Genomic DNA, 15,088 nt, shown 5'->3' with positions numbered 1-15,088 from the left:
GCTCTTTTGAGGACAACACATCCCAGGGCAGGGAGGGAGGGAGGGAAGGAGGGACAGAGAGCGGTTCCCTCTGCCCGAATCTGGGCTGATTTGGTTATGATGACAAGGACACGCTCATCGCGGGTCCCGTCCATGGTGTGCCTGAAAGCTTCAGCAGAAAGAAATGCCCGAGCAGCAGCCTTGCGCGACGGCACTCATCCCGCTACGTGACCTGTTTCTTCCATGCACTGGGAGAGGAGGAACTTAAAAAAATGTATTTGGGCTCTGTATTCTTAAAAGACTAAAACCAGAACTTTTAAGACAGTGGAAACAGTTATTTGGTGCATATAAAAAATTAAAGTATCAGATTTGGACATCTTGATGTAATCATCACAGCTGGGTGGGAAACTGTTCACCTGTTCCAAGCCAGGATGGGAATTTTTGTCCTGTCTTAACTTGAGCGTGAAAATAAAAATCCGTTAATATGTCATGAAGCCACTCTTCAAAAACTAGATCAGTTCAAGACAACGATTTCGAATTAAGATCTTCCATTTTGATTTTGACTCCTTAATTTTTCTTTTCCAGTTTTCAAGCATTAGTTTACACTGAACTTGAAAAGGTTGAAAACCAAAAAAAGGAATTTTTCTTTTAGGCTGTTTTGGAATTTGTCATTTAGACAATTTTGAGAGCTGTTTACAGCATTTCTGCAGAGAAATCTCTCAAGCTCAACCTTCTCCCATAAACAAATTCAGTTTTGACAAATGAGCATTTTCTGATAGGAAAAGTTATCTCAAAGAATTCCCTGCCAGCCTTAATTATCAGAGTGAGGCCAACACACAGAATTTTAGTCCACGTCTTTTGGCATAGTTTACTTCCCTCATGGCATCATCTTCTCAGCTCTGGAGAAAACAGCTTTTCATTAAAAAAAAATACAATCTAATCGTTAGGATTATTGCAGAAGAACCTGAAAACACGAATCCTAATGGCTAGAAAAACAAGCGGAATAGAACAACCCAGGATTTTTATTTTGTAACATTTTTTTTTTGCTATTAAGCCAATCTCCTAACTTAGGGGAATGCAAATATTGTTGGATATGAGAAAGGTGTGATAGATGCAGCAGGGGCATTTAAAAATTAATTATATCGCCTTAAGAAGTACGTACGTTTAATTTGTGATTGTTTCACCTGGTTTTCCAATGGGAAGAATATAGAAAAGAGCCTCATCAAAAGAGTCCTCTCAAACATCACTACCAACGTTGCACAAAGTATGAATACAGGAAGGACATTTAACCTACAGAATGATTTGCTGTATAAAAAACAATACATAGGGCTCATGTTATTGCCACTTTACAAAGTCCCAGGGGAAGCAGTTCAGAGGTGACGCCGAGCTGTGGGGTAGGTATGCCCTAAAATCTGGCCTTTGAGTCTAACGCACCTGCTTTTATTGACTTTTAGTGGAAACTGTTAATTCTGTGGGGCGGATTAACTTTGAACTACATGGTTAGTGTAGTGTGCTCGGAAACGGCTGACTGTAATTAAAGGTTTAAGGTGCTGTTGCCATTCTGCTAAAACAAATCTGCATGTCATTTGTTTAGTTGCAAATAAATCTCGAGGCAAAGCTGTGTAAACAGCTGCCCCTCTACAAAGAGAAAGGTTATCAGGACATTAATTCGTAGCTAAACTTGGGATAGCGGCGGGAACGAAAAACTAGAAGTAAAATAAAGAGAACAAACACCAAGGAAGAGAAAAGGAAAGAGCTTTGGGAATTACAATCTCCATCTACGCTAATGAATTAAACATACCCTGGACATAGGGGTCAACTGGCAAAAAAGGCTTGTGTCCATTATATTAAACACTGGGAAAACTCGTGGTGACCAGGATACTGAGAAAGAAGTGGTCATTGGTGGCAAGCTTGTGAATATGTTAATTAATTTAAATGTCTTACCTGTCATGTAACATTTGATATCCTGAGAGTTGCTAATGGGGTTGTTGTTTTTGAACATATACAGGTTGAAAGGCATTATGTTATTGCTACTCAGATGCTTCCACATATCGTGGTCTGGACTTGTCCACCGGCCCGCTAGCACGTCGTAGTCTCTCCGTCCCATGTGGATAAGCTTTGTGAGGGGATCATACAGTCCTCCGTGGTAGCCGATGATGATCTGGAAGTTGGGATTGGTGTCCATATAGATCTCCCCATATGCCGTGTACAGTATCTGCTTAATCATTAAGCCAGTCCCACTGAAGACAGCCAAAGGAGTGCCAATGTTATCGCAGGCTATGTAGAATTCATCACCGCTGCTGAGCTCCATCGCAAAGAGGTGGCCTTGGAGGTCATAGTAGAGGGAGGTGATCTCAGAGCTTGAGTGGTTGTATAAATGGGTGACCTTGGTTGGGTTGGTCAGGTCTGCGTAGAAGAACTGCAAGTGATGGCCATGGCTGGTTTTGCTAGAGACTCTCCTTCCTAGGCCATCATAGCGGTATTTGACACTCCACCCACTAGCTTTATTGTAGGCTTTGATGAGCAGGCCAGCTGAATTGTACTCAAAAATATCATTGCCCCTTTGCTTCAAGAAGCCGTCTTCATCCATTTTGTACTGCACATCCCCCAGTCTAGTAATCCTATCCCTGAGGTCGTACCTGAGGGGTGTAAGGCGGGCACTATTCCCTGGACTCAACAAATGGAGGTTTCCGTTTAGGTCATAGCTGTAACGCCAGAGTGGTTTGTCATTGATAGACACTGTCTGCAACTGGCCATCAGCATCATACTCATATGAATACCTAGTTGTGTTCGCATAAGGGCCAACCTTCAGCTCTTTCTTAACCACTCTCCCCATGTTGTCATACTGCACAGTCATCCAGTACATCAGCGACCGGAATATCTCGTACTGGACCTCCTTCATCCTACCATAGGCATCAAAATGTTTAGTGTGAGTCATGACAGCAGTGGTGATAATCTGGTTGATATCGTAGTAAATGACTCCGAATTTACCAAATTGCTCAGTTTTGCCTGACACATCATCGTACCTGTAGAGGTCAATGGGTAAAGGCGTCTCATTGATGACTGCTTGCATGCTGGTGACCCGAAAGCTGTTGTCATAATTATAGTCAAAGCGTGCATTCACCATGCCTTCCTCAGTGAAGCGGAAAATCTGTCGATCAATGAGGGGTCCTATCTGCCTGTATCTGATTGTACATGTGAACCCTTCGTTCTGCAAGTTTATTGTCTTCAGCATGCCAGCAGTTTCGTCATAGGTGAAACTGATCTTTGTGGTGTCGTAGAGCATCTCGGCTAACTTGGACAACTTTCCATACTTGTAGATGACACGTCTCCCTGTCCCCAAGTACAAAGTGTGGAGGAGCTGCTCATCCTCTGTGAAATCCTGAATTACCGAGGCGTTGCCTTCCGGTGGCCGGTAGATGTTCCTGTAGTAACCAATGGAACGAATGGTTTCTAAAGTCTGACGGGCAACATTGGGCATGGTCACCGATGACAACCGGTCGTTCTTATCAAACTCAAAGATGTACTGTCTCTGGCTGTGAAGGAGCAGCACCATGGACTGGACGGGAAGGAGAAAAGTATTGATTATATTCCTGGTTTTCAGGCAAAATTATACTCTACTCTCGTAAACCCCGCACGATTCTCCAATCCAAAGAGCAGGGCAAGTGAAATAAATCTCTGCACTCATCGGATTAAATGGTGAGAGGCATGCAGCTGCACAGCATATCGAGTATCTCCAAGCAGGAGTGGGTCAGAGGAAGAAGCAGTTAATGCAGTGAGGAAGGTCTAAGTTCAGAATGCTCAGTTGTTCGAATCGATACCCTGTAGCTAGCTGTCTCTACACAAATTCCCTGTGCCAATAGCTTTTACAGACTAAATAAATAAAATTGGTAGAGCTACTTAAACAACGCTTGAAAAAGTACCCCCTGACACCTTCCAATGCCTAATTAATTCACTGTGTCTGCGTATCTTCCGTTACTCCCTTCCTGCAATTTTCTGCCTGCATGCTTATTTGTTCTGGGATTTTTTTTTGCGTGTAACAAACAATTCACACGTATTGTATAATATGAGGGGCAAGTCAATACTTTTTGCTTTTTAAAAGCTATATTACTGTAGTTTCCTTAAACTGCTGTAGGGATAGTCTCTGTGCAAAAGTCAGAAAGAGAAAATTCCAGCCCCAGGTATGCAGTATATGGATCTACAGGACACGGGGCAGTGGAATGATGGATGTTAATACCCAGAAGAATTTAAGTCCCATGCCAATCTACAGAGTGTAGGCTATGGAAAACACTGCAAAGCGTGCTACAACAGTCTGGCTGGATTCATGCCTTGCATTTTTTAATTACATTTATTTCCTACAAAGCAGGAATGGGCCACTCGAAGAAGGCAAGCTGCATGGGTTGTTTTCACACAGAAAATCCTACTGGAAATTCCTACTTTTCACTCCCCTGACTTTACCTGAAGATATTTTCTATTACAGCTAGCTCAGCAGAGGAATGTTGTACTTAAAAAAGTCAAATGCCAAAGCTTCTCAGCGTTAAGACATGCTCTCAGTGTGACTAGGAAGAAACTTCTCAGGCTATTTTCAGCTGCTTTATTGTGGTCTGGCATTAAAGTTACTATGTGCACCTCAGTGTAGGCAGGAGAGGAGTATTGGACCATAAGGACCATCAGTCAGCTGATGTGAAGAAGTGCAGCTGTACTGAAGTCAAAGGAGCAAAGCCCATTTGCACCAAATGCACCATCTCTGGGCAATTAGGGGATTCTTACCTTCTCCAAGTAAGTGTAGCTCCATGATTTGCCATCAGCAAAGATCCTGGATGTAATTCTGCCAGACTGATCATACTCCATCCTTTCTGACATTGTGCCCCTCTGAATCCCTGCAATGTGTCCTCCTGGAGAGTAGGTGACATTGACCCCATTCAATCTGCTGCTGGGCGACCAGAGACTGGGCCTCCCTGCCTGGTCGTAGAGGATGCGGAGCGTGAACTTGCGGTGGTCATCATAGATTTTCTCTGTCCTTGTTACACGATCGAAGTCGAGGGACAGCAGGTTTCTGTTGTGAACCTACAGGAAAGAGACAAAGAATTAGGAAACTTGGAAACAGTTTAAGTTACAAAGACTAGCCTTGTTTCACCAAACACCTCTTTAGACCACACTGGAGAGTATCCAGCTGTTCATTGCCTCTGGATAAGAGCAATTTTCAAAGCAAGGAGTTGTCCTAACGTTGCATCTGTTGGCTTCTCTGAGGAGAGATGCAGAAAAACAGAGGGTACTTTTGAAACATCAGCGTGGTGAAGGAAAACCTAGTAAAAGCCAAGTCTAGCCTTAGGACTGCTACAGGAGATGTTATTATAGCCTACAGAAGATGTTGTGGGGAATATTTGTGAGGTACTCTGCTTATCAAACCTGGAGTATCATAGAATCATAGGTTACCAGGGCGGAAGGAATCTCAAGGATCACCTGGTCCAACCTTTCTTGGCAAAAGCACGGTCTAGACAAGATGGCCCAGCACCCTGTTCAGCTAAATCTTAAAAGTGTCCAATGTTGGGGAACCCACCCCTTCCCTGGCCAGATTATTCCAAAGGCTGATTGTTCCCATTGTGAAAAACTTCCCTCGTGTCCAATGGGAATCTCCCCAGGAGTAACTTGTACCCATTACCCCTTGTCTTTTCCATGTGGCTCCTTGTAAAAGGGGAGTCTCCATTTTCTTTGTAGCCACCCTTTAAATACTGGAACGTGGTGATAAGGTCTCCCCTAAGCCTTCTTTTTTTAAGGCTGACCAAACCCAATTCTCTCAGCCTTCCCTCATGTGTCAGGCTTCCCAGTCCTTGGATCATCTTGGTGGCCCTTCTCTGGACCCTCTCCCACTTGTCCACATAATTTTTGTATAGTAGGGACCAAAACTGAACACCGTATTCCAGGTGTGGCCTGACCAGCACTGCGTAGGGTGGGATAACGACTTCTTTATCTCTGCCGGTGATGCTCTTGTTGATGCAACCTAGCATCCTGCTGGCTTTCTTTGCTGTAGTAGCACACTGCTCACTCATATTGACCTTGTCGTCCATCTCTCTTTCCGCAGAGCTGCTCCCCAGTCAGGTAGATCCCAGTCTGTGCTGCACTCTTGGATTATGTTTTCCCAGGTGTGAGACCTTACACTTGTCCTTGTAGAACTTCATAAGGTTCTTGTTAGCCCACTCTTCCAGGCGTTCCAGATCTTCCTGCAGGGTGTCTCTCCCTTCTAAAGTGTCCACCTCCCCACTCATTTTTGTGTCATCAGCAAAATTCATTGGGGTACACTTGGTCCCATCATCCAAATCACTTATGAAGATATTAAACAGCATCGGGCCCAGTATCGATCCCTGGGAGACCCCACCTGTGACAGGTTGCCAATTTGAAAAGGAGCTATTGACCACCACCCTCTGGTTGTGACCCATCAGCCAGTTCCCCACCCACCACACAGACCACTTGCCTAGACCGTAACCCATCAGTTTCTCTAGCAGGAGGCTGTGGGTAACTGTGTTGAACGCCTTCGAGAAATCCAGGATATATAGTCTTTTGCTTTCATGCACATCAAAAAATAACACTTGTAGAAAAAAAGATGGATGTTGTGTCAACATAGTGGAAATCAGAGCTTTTCTCTGAGTTTACTGAATATGCTGCATGCACTGGAGATTAAGCCTTTCCCCTGAGATGAAATATGGAAGCCTTGACCACTGTAGATGTTACACAGAGCAGGAACTTTTCTGTGAGAGATGGAGTTTTAGCTCCATTGTCCTGGGGTTATTCGGTGTTGCATAATTACACTCCTGTTACCTCCACTGCCTCTGCGTTTCCAAAGATCAAAGGTATCTACTTCAAAGGTAAGAGCAGGAATACATTTTGATTCAGGGACTGTAGCGTGCAGCAATACAAAAAGGAGCTGATTGATAATACAACTGATGTTTAGCCGCATGTGCAAGGAGCCTTACAAAGCCACATCACCACAGCAGTGAAGTACTGCGCAAGGACCAAAAACTCACATTCCCATTATGAGCTTGCCAGTGAGGACAGCTCTTTCTTCATCCCACCACTTTCAAACCTCTTTCAGCTGGCGAACCCCTCTTTTGTAGAATGGTGAAGATTCTTATCGGATGAAATTCAAACTCCAAATGGCTGACTTGGTTTTCAGTTCCCTTTGCAGCCCTTCGGCTGCAGTCAATAAACTTCTGTTTGCTGCAAGGTCTTTAGATCAAGTTAAAAACAACGCCTTATCCTGCTCTGGGTAAAGCCAACACTCCTGATCTGAGTATTGTTCTCAGCCCTGGTCCAGCTTTGATCTTGGCCATTACTTTTGAGTGTATGACTGAATTCCCACTATGTTTTGAGGGACGTGGGAGTATCTGAGAGCTAAACAGTGAGAGAAAGGATGGGGTGGAACCAAGGGAGAAGGGGTTCCTCAGCCCTGGCGGAACAGGAGAGGGAAAGGCAGGACTGCTGCATGGGAAGATGTCTGTGCTGAAACCTGGAGAACAGGGACACCGAGAAATCAGAATTCAAAAGGCGGCATGTCAGGAACTGGGGTTGGAAGAGGCAAAAGCACAGCTGAGAAAATGTGGAAGCGAGCTGAGGGTGCGCGTGGCCAGAAGAGAGAGAAGGAATCGGTGCCACGGTGTAAGTAAGTGTGAAGATGATGTAAGAGGAGGCAACGGCAACAATGATTTTCAATTTATGAATAACAATTGTAGAAGGCGGGTATGACTTGAGGAAAGGAACATTGTGGAAAAGAAGATAATGGCCCAATTAAGTATGTGTAAAATAGAATGTAAATGGGCGATGGGAGAAAGAGCAAATCAGCCAGAAGCCCACTGTAACAGGCAAGCTGGGAAATAATTAAAAAGGTATCAATTAAAAAGGTATCAAAACTCTAAGTACAGATGCACATATGTAACTAACAGAGCAATTTGATCTCTCGTAGGTGCTTGCTGCTATAAATGGAGAAACAGAAGTGGCAAATGCTTGCCAAAAAAAAAAAAATAAAAAAAATAGCAAAGCAGGAAGGAATAGCATCTCTGCCTTCCGCCTATGCACAGAGCAGCTCCAGCCCAGCAGCTGCAGCTGCTTCTGCTCCTGGTCTCTGCCAAGAGAGCTGGAAAGAGCTCTTCCAGGGCTGAAAGTGGCCTCCCTGATCCGTACGCCAGCAGCGGTGCCATTCACCGTGCTGGAAGAACCAAATAACAGGTCCCAGGATAGCTCTTAAACTCAGTCCAAATCTCTGCATCCCATTACTGGTGCCCTAAGTCATTCCACCCTCCCCGTGCTCTGGCAAGCAATTTCTGCAGGTCTAGTTGGAACCAGTCTCCCTTTTCATGATTTTTTTTTTTCCTAATGATTTGTTTTCTCCTGCCCTCTCCATGCAATCTCTGTTTTCCCCGAGAAGTGCTGCAGTGCCAACAACTGCCCCTCAAGGTGACGGGCAAAGTGAACCCTACCCTGCCAGACAGCCTCTGAACAGGGGCTAAATCTTTTTCATCCTTGTTCAAGGGCATGCCTTGAATAGAAGTGAATTTTCTGCAGCAGCACTGACAGGGCTGCAGGCTTCAGTCCAATAACTGTGTTTTATGGTGTGCAGCTAAATAAGGTGCCATCCTACATCCCGGAGTCCTTATCCTGGAACAGGGTCTGAAAAACTCCTGCAAAAAGCTTTTGCCTCTCAGAGTGTTTGACAAGCACAGGACTGAGACAGGTTAAAATTAAATCCATAGTTCATAGTGTAATTGACCTCTCCTCTGTAATGTGTGAGAAACAAAATTTAGCCCCAAACTCAAATTCCACAGAACTCTGTTCAATCCCTTAGCTCGCTTTGTAAAAGCAAGAGGATAAACATGCCACCATCTCTGATTTCTCCAATGCTTCTTATGGAGCTCTTAAATTATAATTAAACAACATACATTGATCTCCCTGGGAGCACAAGAGCACAAAAAAGGAAGATTTCTCATGAAAACACTCTGGCAACCTTCAGCAGAGGAGGGCAAACAATACATCTGCAATGAGAACTCCAGGAGCCAACAACATCCCTGTGATAAACGGCCGCCTACAAAGCAATTTCCCCAGTGAATTGCTGAAACCGTCGGGGTGGCCATATCCAGACCTCGACACCTTGCAGAAATCGTGAAGGTGATGCTGGACTGTCCCCGTTAGTCAACACACCAGGAATGGTCAGCAGAATATCCCAGGAGACCTCGCCGGTCACGCTGGTTCTGGGGATGTCTGGGACACCAGGTCTTGATGCCACCATTAACCTGCTGCCACGGTCTTGGGAAAAACAAAGTGAATTACAACAGGAGTTTCCATGGTTAAATAAATAAAAGAGCTGAGCCAGCAGCTCTGTCTCTTTTGGCTGTCCTATTTGTTCTACTGTCAGAGATAATTTTACATCCTTTATTGAAAAACTCAAGTTTGTTTTAAAAAAAAAAAAAAGGAGAGAGCTCAGTTCCTTGGAGCAGAGTTTACCGAACGCTCTCACTGCAGATGGAGACTGTGTTGCCGTTGGCCAGCGATGGGTTCATTGGTAGCCAGCCAATTTGCAGAGATATCTCACTGCTGGGTGGCTGGATCAGAGCATCGCAACTTTCCGTGGGGTGTTTGGGATATGAGAAGGAAAAGGGGCTGCTTTAATACATTTGTGTTGCTTTACTGTTGCCTGGCCGAGTGCAGAGCCAGGTCAGCATTGATGGGACGGGGAAAAAGGTATTAGGGTTGGCTCCTTCCCCTTCATCCATGCAGAATTCCCTGCCCTGTGCCTTATCCCTGCAATAAAGGAACACGTGCATTGTACTATTTCTTCTGGAGGGTCAAGGAAGCAGCTGTGAAACTGGCCTCATCATGCTGGGAGCTGGTCGAGCTCATGGCATCAGGTCACCAGTCCCCAAGGACACCCTGCAATCATGGGAGGAAGGGCCACAACTCATAAAATGTGGATTCATGTAATGGCAGCAGAAAGGATGTTGGTTTCGGGGCAACTCCCTCTTTTACAGTGGTCAGATCCTGTTCTCCTCATCTTAAAGGCTTCACGGAGTGATGCAGCAGCCTCTTTGGGCATGGTCTTTCCCCACGGAGCACCGTGTCTTTACTGCTGCCTCACGGGAGCAGTGGGGTGAGGGGAGAGGGAAAGTGGTGATCTACTCACATATGGCAGAAAATGGTAACATTTCCCAAAATGAACAAAACTGTGTTGAACTTAACTTCCCTAAGCAGCAATTACCGGTACGAGGGAAGAGGAGAACATGACACACAGAATATGTTAAATGTCGGGCAATCCCCAGGGAGGCAATTAGCACCTTGCAGGTTTATGTCTCCGGGGTGCAGATGCTGCCATGCAGGTACGAACCGGCAGCTTAAAACTTCTCGTACAGCTACTTTGAACCCCTGAAGAGAGCCATAACTGAGTCCTTCAAGCGTGTAAGACGCTCTTCTGCTACACTACAAGGGCCCTGATAGGCTCAAAATGTGAATAAACAGTGGCAGATTTATAGGCACAAGTATACACAGATATAGACACAAGTAACCAGCCTAAAAACTCATTTTGCAAGTGTTTTTCCAACTGCAGTACAATCTAAAACAAAGACGCATTGCGTGTTTGAATCTACTGTGAAAATTTTGGAAGATAAAACTGACACGGGCAGCTGAGCTGCGGCTAAATGAGTGGAAACCGCTTTGAACACCAAATAGCTGTGACACAGCTGCAGATTTCAGGAGGCTCTCTCCTTTCAGAAGAAGGCCTGCCTGGTAATTTCATTAGTTATTAAAATAAAATAAAATAAAATAAAATAAAATAAAATAAAATACCCAAGACAAACCAAACAAGAAGGCTGATGGCAACTGATCTGCAGATGTACAGCAGTTCCCACTGAGGAAGCAGCTTCAGCTTTCACTACTGTTTGCGGTTTTTCTCCTGGTAACAAAATATGAGGTTATTAATGTAAAGGGAAAAGAGCAGAGGCTGGGCTGGAGAGGGTGAAGAGCAATACTTGACAAGTGTGAGCGAGGAGAGATGGAAGAAATCACACCGTGGTGGCAGGGGTCACACCGCGGGGAATAGGGAGAGGTGAGGAGCAAGGACCGGGAAACACATATTCCAAAACCAGAGCATTAATATTTCCTGCAAAGCTTAAGTGCGAATAAATAGCTGCAGACCTTTTGCTGTGGTGGCATTAGACAGCACTAAGCGTTTTTTCTCAGAGGGTCTGAATTTGCCAGGTGCTGAGCAGCTTCCCAGGAACCGCTCATCAGCCCGTGACTCTGAGACTAGCAAGGTACAAGGTGACGGTGCAGGACTTGCTATTACAAGACACCAGCCTTGCCAGCAGTTAGCAGAGGAATTACAGGCTTATCGGGCAAGAACTTTAAACAGCCCTGATAAGTCTGCGGTGCGCTGTGCGGAACAATGTTTTCAAAACACATCAGTCTCAAGCACAGAAAGGACCCTGCGCCCCTGGAGGAGAGAGTACCATCAGGCTGGAGCCGTTTATAACACTTTTGGGGAAAAACGGCAATTTTGATGCTGTGTCCTGTGAGTCCAGCTCTACAACAGGCTCAACAGATTGGCCAGTTTCAGGAACGTAGAGATTTTTCTGAGGCTGCCTAGTGAACAGTAGTCATAAATTTTAGAATGGTTAGAGTTGGAAGAGACCTTAAGGATCACCCAGTTCCAACCCCCCCTGCCCTGGGCAGGGACACCTCCACTAGACCAAGTTGCTCCAAGCCCCGTCCAACCTGGCCTTGAACCCCTCCAGGGATGGGGCAGCCACAGCTTCTCTGGGCAACCTGGGCCAGGGGCTCACCACCCTCAGAGTAAAGAATGTCTTCCTAATTTCTAATCTAAATCTCCCCTTTTTCAGTTTAAAACCATTCCCCCTCATCCTATGGCTCCCCTCCCTGATCCAAAGTCCCTCCCCATGTCTCCTGGAGCCCCTTTAAGGGCTGGAAGGAGCTCTAAGGTCTCCCTGGAGCCTTCTCTTCTCCAGGCTGAACACCCCCAACTCTCTCAGCCTGTCCTTATATGCTAACAAAACTTTTGATGCTCAGGTCTATTACTGTCAGCAGCACAGGTAGAAAATACCTACACTAATTGGTGCAGTATGTTATAGTTATGATCATTCCTTGCCTGCTTAAACAGCCTGACCTGATGGTTAAACCCACGGTGTCTGACGGGAGGTCACACGTTCCCAGTGACGCAGAGGACTTGTAGGCAAATCAGCAATGCTGCCCGTGATGGGTAGGAGAATGTCAGCACATAAGGAGGCATGAGGATATAGTCAAGTCATAAAGGTTGGGTCACTGAGGATGAACACAGCTGGTTCTCCGTCCCGCAGCCTCATGACGAGAATCATCCTCGTCCCTTTCTGTCATGAGACTGGGGACTGATGGAGTCCCAAACTGCTCACGCTGCTCACTTACCCTCAGCCGACGTCCAAAGACGGTGACCTGCCCTCTCGCTTGCTCCTTCCTCTGCCTCCACTCCACGAGGTTGAGGCCGTTGTCGATGGGCAGGGTGACATTCCTCTTCCCCACCGTGGGGTTGACGGTGCCAGCCAGCAGATGCGGCTCGGTTTGCAGGGCCACCTCCATGCCGTTAGCGAGCATCAGTCTGAGAGAGCCGTCAGCACCAATGTAGTAGCTGTTTCGGACTTGGTCTGAAGAGAGAAAAGAGATCTTTTCAAATGGTTGCCCAATGACACAGCTCCAGCCTTTCGTTTGCTCCCTCACCCAAGGCTTTTTCAGCGTTTCTGATGGTTGTAACCAAACGCAGTCACTCACCCATCCCACTCACAGTGAGTAAAACATTTGTTTCACCTGTGAAAGTAAAGATGGACAACGTCTTTTTCATTCTGATGAGGTTCTGCACCTCAAATTCTTGCAGAAAAGTCTTACACAGGTTAAAAAAGGCGCCAGTGGCAGAGCCGTGTAATACCCTTGCCAAGGACATGATTCAAACCTCTTCCTCTAGGCTAAAACGCTGGGTGGTGAGATATTTGTTTTAAATCACAGTCTGGCTGAAAACCTTCCACGCTTTTATATCCTAAAGATCCCAATTTCACTACAATATATGAAAAAGCGGGGCCACCTACTTTCCCCAGCTTATTCACCATCTCACAAGTGACAGGAAATTGCACCGCGAGTTAATGCTAACCAGTTCCCCAGACAACAGCCAAACCCTCTCACTCGGGAAAGCTTTCAGGAGGCAACCCAAGTCCTCGTGTTTGGAGAGAAAGCAGAGGCACTAAGCTCCCACACAGCTCCGTACATCTGGCCTCCACTAGCTCCTGAAAGATCAGCAGGTTTTGAGGCCAGGATTTGGGAGTTCAGGAGTGGAAGAGAAGTACAATATCCCTTCCTTATCCTTCAGGAACTAGGCAGGCTGCAACCCTGTCCTTTGAATCTCCAGCTGGCATTGCTCTCTGCACAGAGGAGCTCATGAAGAATAAGAAAGCATGAGACTTGCTCAGTGCAGAATGACTTTAAAAGCACATTATACAAAGACTGCCTTATCTGAAGCTCCTCAAAAGCTGGAAAATATTACCATTTTTGTCTCCCAGGCTGCCATAAATACCTAATTGTGAATAAAAACACCCTGTTAAAAATTCATGTCAATTGTTTTTCCGTTCTAAGGCAAGTTGGGTTTTGTTCACTAGTTGCTCTGCCATAGCTCAGCAGGAAACAAGGTCACAGCGAAATTATCATCTCTCGTCTGGATGAAATAGATCAGCAAAGAGCACAGTTTGGTATAATTAGGAAAGGAAATCTGACACCAGTTGGGTCTTTTTTATTGTGAGTCTGATCCTGCTGGTGTTGGAGCCAGCTGGAGTCTTGCCACACTGATCTCAGCAGGGCCACAACTCAACCTACTGTACACAGTAGTGATGGTGTGGAACTGCTATGGCACTGGATTTTGCCACTATAAACATACAGCAGTGGTCCACAGTGTAGATCCAAGTTATTTTAGCTGTAGCACTGAGTACTTAAGTTGATGGTCTTTTGACATAGACTCCAGCAGGATCAAACCCACTCCACACCTCATCCTGCAAATGGAGAGAAGGGGGACAGTCAGCTGTTTGTCACACTTTTGTTCTTAGATGCTTGGTCTGGTGAGAAAGTGGTAGGAGATGCGCTTTAAATCACATCAGTGAAATACCTCTGCACAGCTCATATATTCCTCTCTCCTTCATCCTTCACCAGGAAGCAGGGGAAAGCTTGAGCGTCTGGACATGTGATGTTCCCTTTGTGCCACGTAAGCACTGCAGAGGGTTACGGTGGATTGTCACCAGCAGCGTGGTACAGTGTGGGGAACGTAAATCCTCTACCTTCAACATTTTCCCAAGAGAAGACTCCTGCCGGGCTTTGGAACACTTTTTTTGAGAGCTACGTGAAATCCAGGTGTCACTGGATGCTGTATTTTATGCTGCTTTGGCAATAGGGCACTAGTGCCCAATTTTGGCCTTGAACAAATGCTCACTTTGTCATTAGTCCAGAGGACAAAATCCCACAGAGGTGCTGAGGTGCCTGTTAGTTGTAGAGGCTCCCAAATCCACCCTACAGGAATCTGTAACCTTCTGAAAATGCCTTCTCAGATCTCACCTGTGATCACGGTGTGATCCAGGTTTCCTGAAAGGTTCGCCAAGGATTTGTGAAAGCTGGCCAGAGCTGTGAGTCCAGAAGGAAAATGCAGGAGCACCTCTCATGCAAAGGGAATCTGCAACATGCGTTTTCCCTGGAGAACAAGAGTGAGCAAGACACTCACAGACCTTGAGGACAGCTCCAGCTCCATCCACTGGAGAGGCACTTGGAAGGCAAATTACATTTCAGCTGTGCTCAATACGTCCCTGGGCAACTCCAGTGGCCAGTTTGTGCAGTGCTGCCGTGAACAGAGCGCTACCTCAGTTCGGGAATTCACAGTCCCTAAGGCCTGTGGGAAAGCCACCCTCAGCAGGTCGCAGGCCACCACTGCTGCAACGGTATCTAGGTCTTCATTTTAAGACAAGTGAGTTTCTTCAGACCCAAACAGCTTTCGTAATTTTATGCTTCCGAAGATGGTTAAGCTGTTTGTAATACTGCATGTCCCGATGGCAAG

The 15,088-nt window shown here is 45.9% G+C and overlaps 1 protein-coding gene across 9 annotated transcripts in view; it reads right to left on the bottom strand.

The window, feature by feature from the left end:
* Positions 1-15,088, bottom strand: part of TENM4 (teneurin transmembrane protein 4) — a 1,293,844-nt gene that overhangs the window by 14,206 nt on the left and 1,264,550 nt on the right. For all 9 annotated transcript variants that reach the window (XM_063326345.1, XM_063326336.1, XM_063326383.1 and 6 more), the window contains 3 exons: positions 12,418-12,653; positions 4,750-5,046; positions 1,924-3,538 (listed from right to left, as the gene is read on the bottom strand). In XM_063326345.1, the coding sequence (XP_063182415.1) occupies positions 1,924-3,538; positions 4,750-5,046; positions 12,418-12,653 (2,148 nt within the window). The remainder of the gene's footprint in view (positions 1-1,923; positions 3,539-4,749; positions 5,047-12,417; positions 12,654-15,088) is intronic.

The sequence above is a fragment of the Chroicocephalus ridibundus genome, chromosome 1, assembly GCF_963924245.1.
Source record: "Chroicocephalus ridibundus chromosome 1, bChrRid1.1, whole genome shotgun sequence".
NCBI classification, from domain to species: Eukaryota; Metazoa; Chordata; class Aves; order Charadriiformes; family Laridae; genus Chroicocephalus; species Chroicocephalus ridibundus.
Note: the sequence above shows the minus strand (reverse complement) of the source record. Positions and strands in the feature narration are given on the sequence as shown.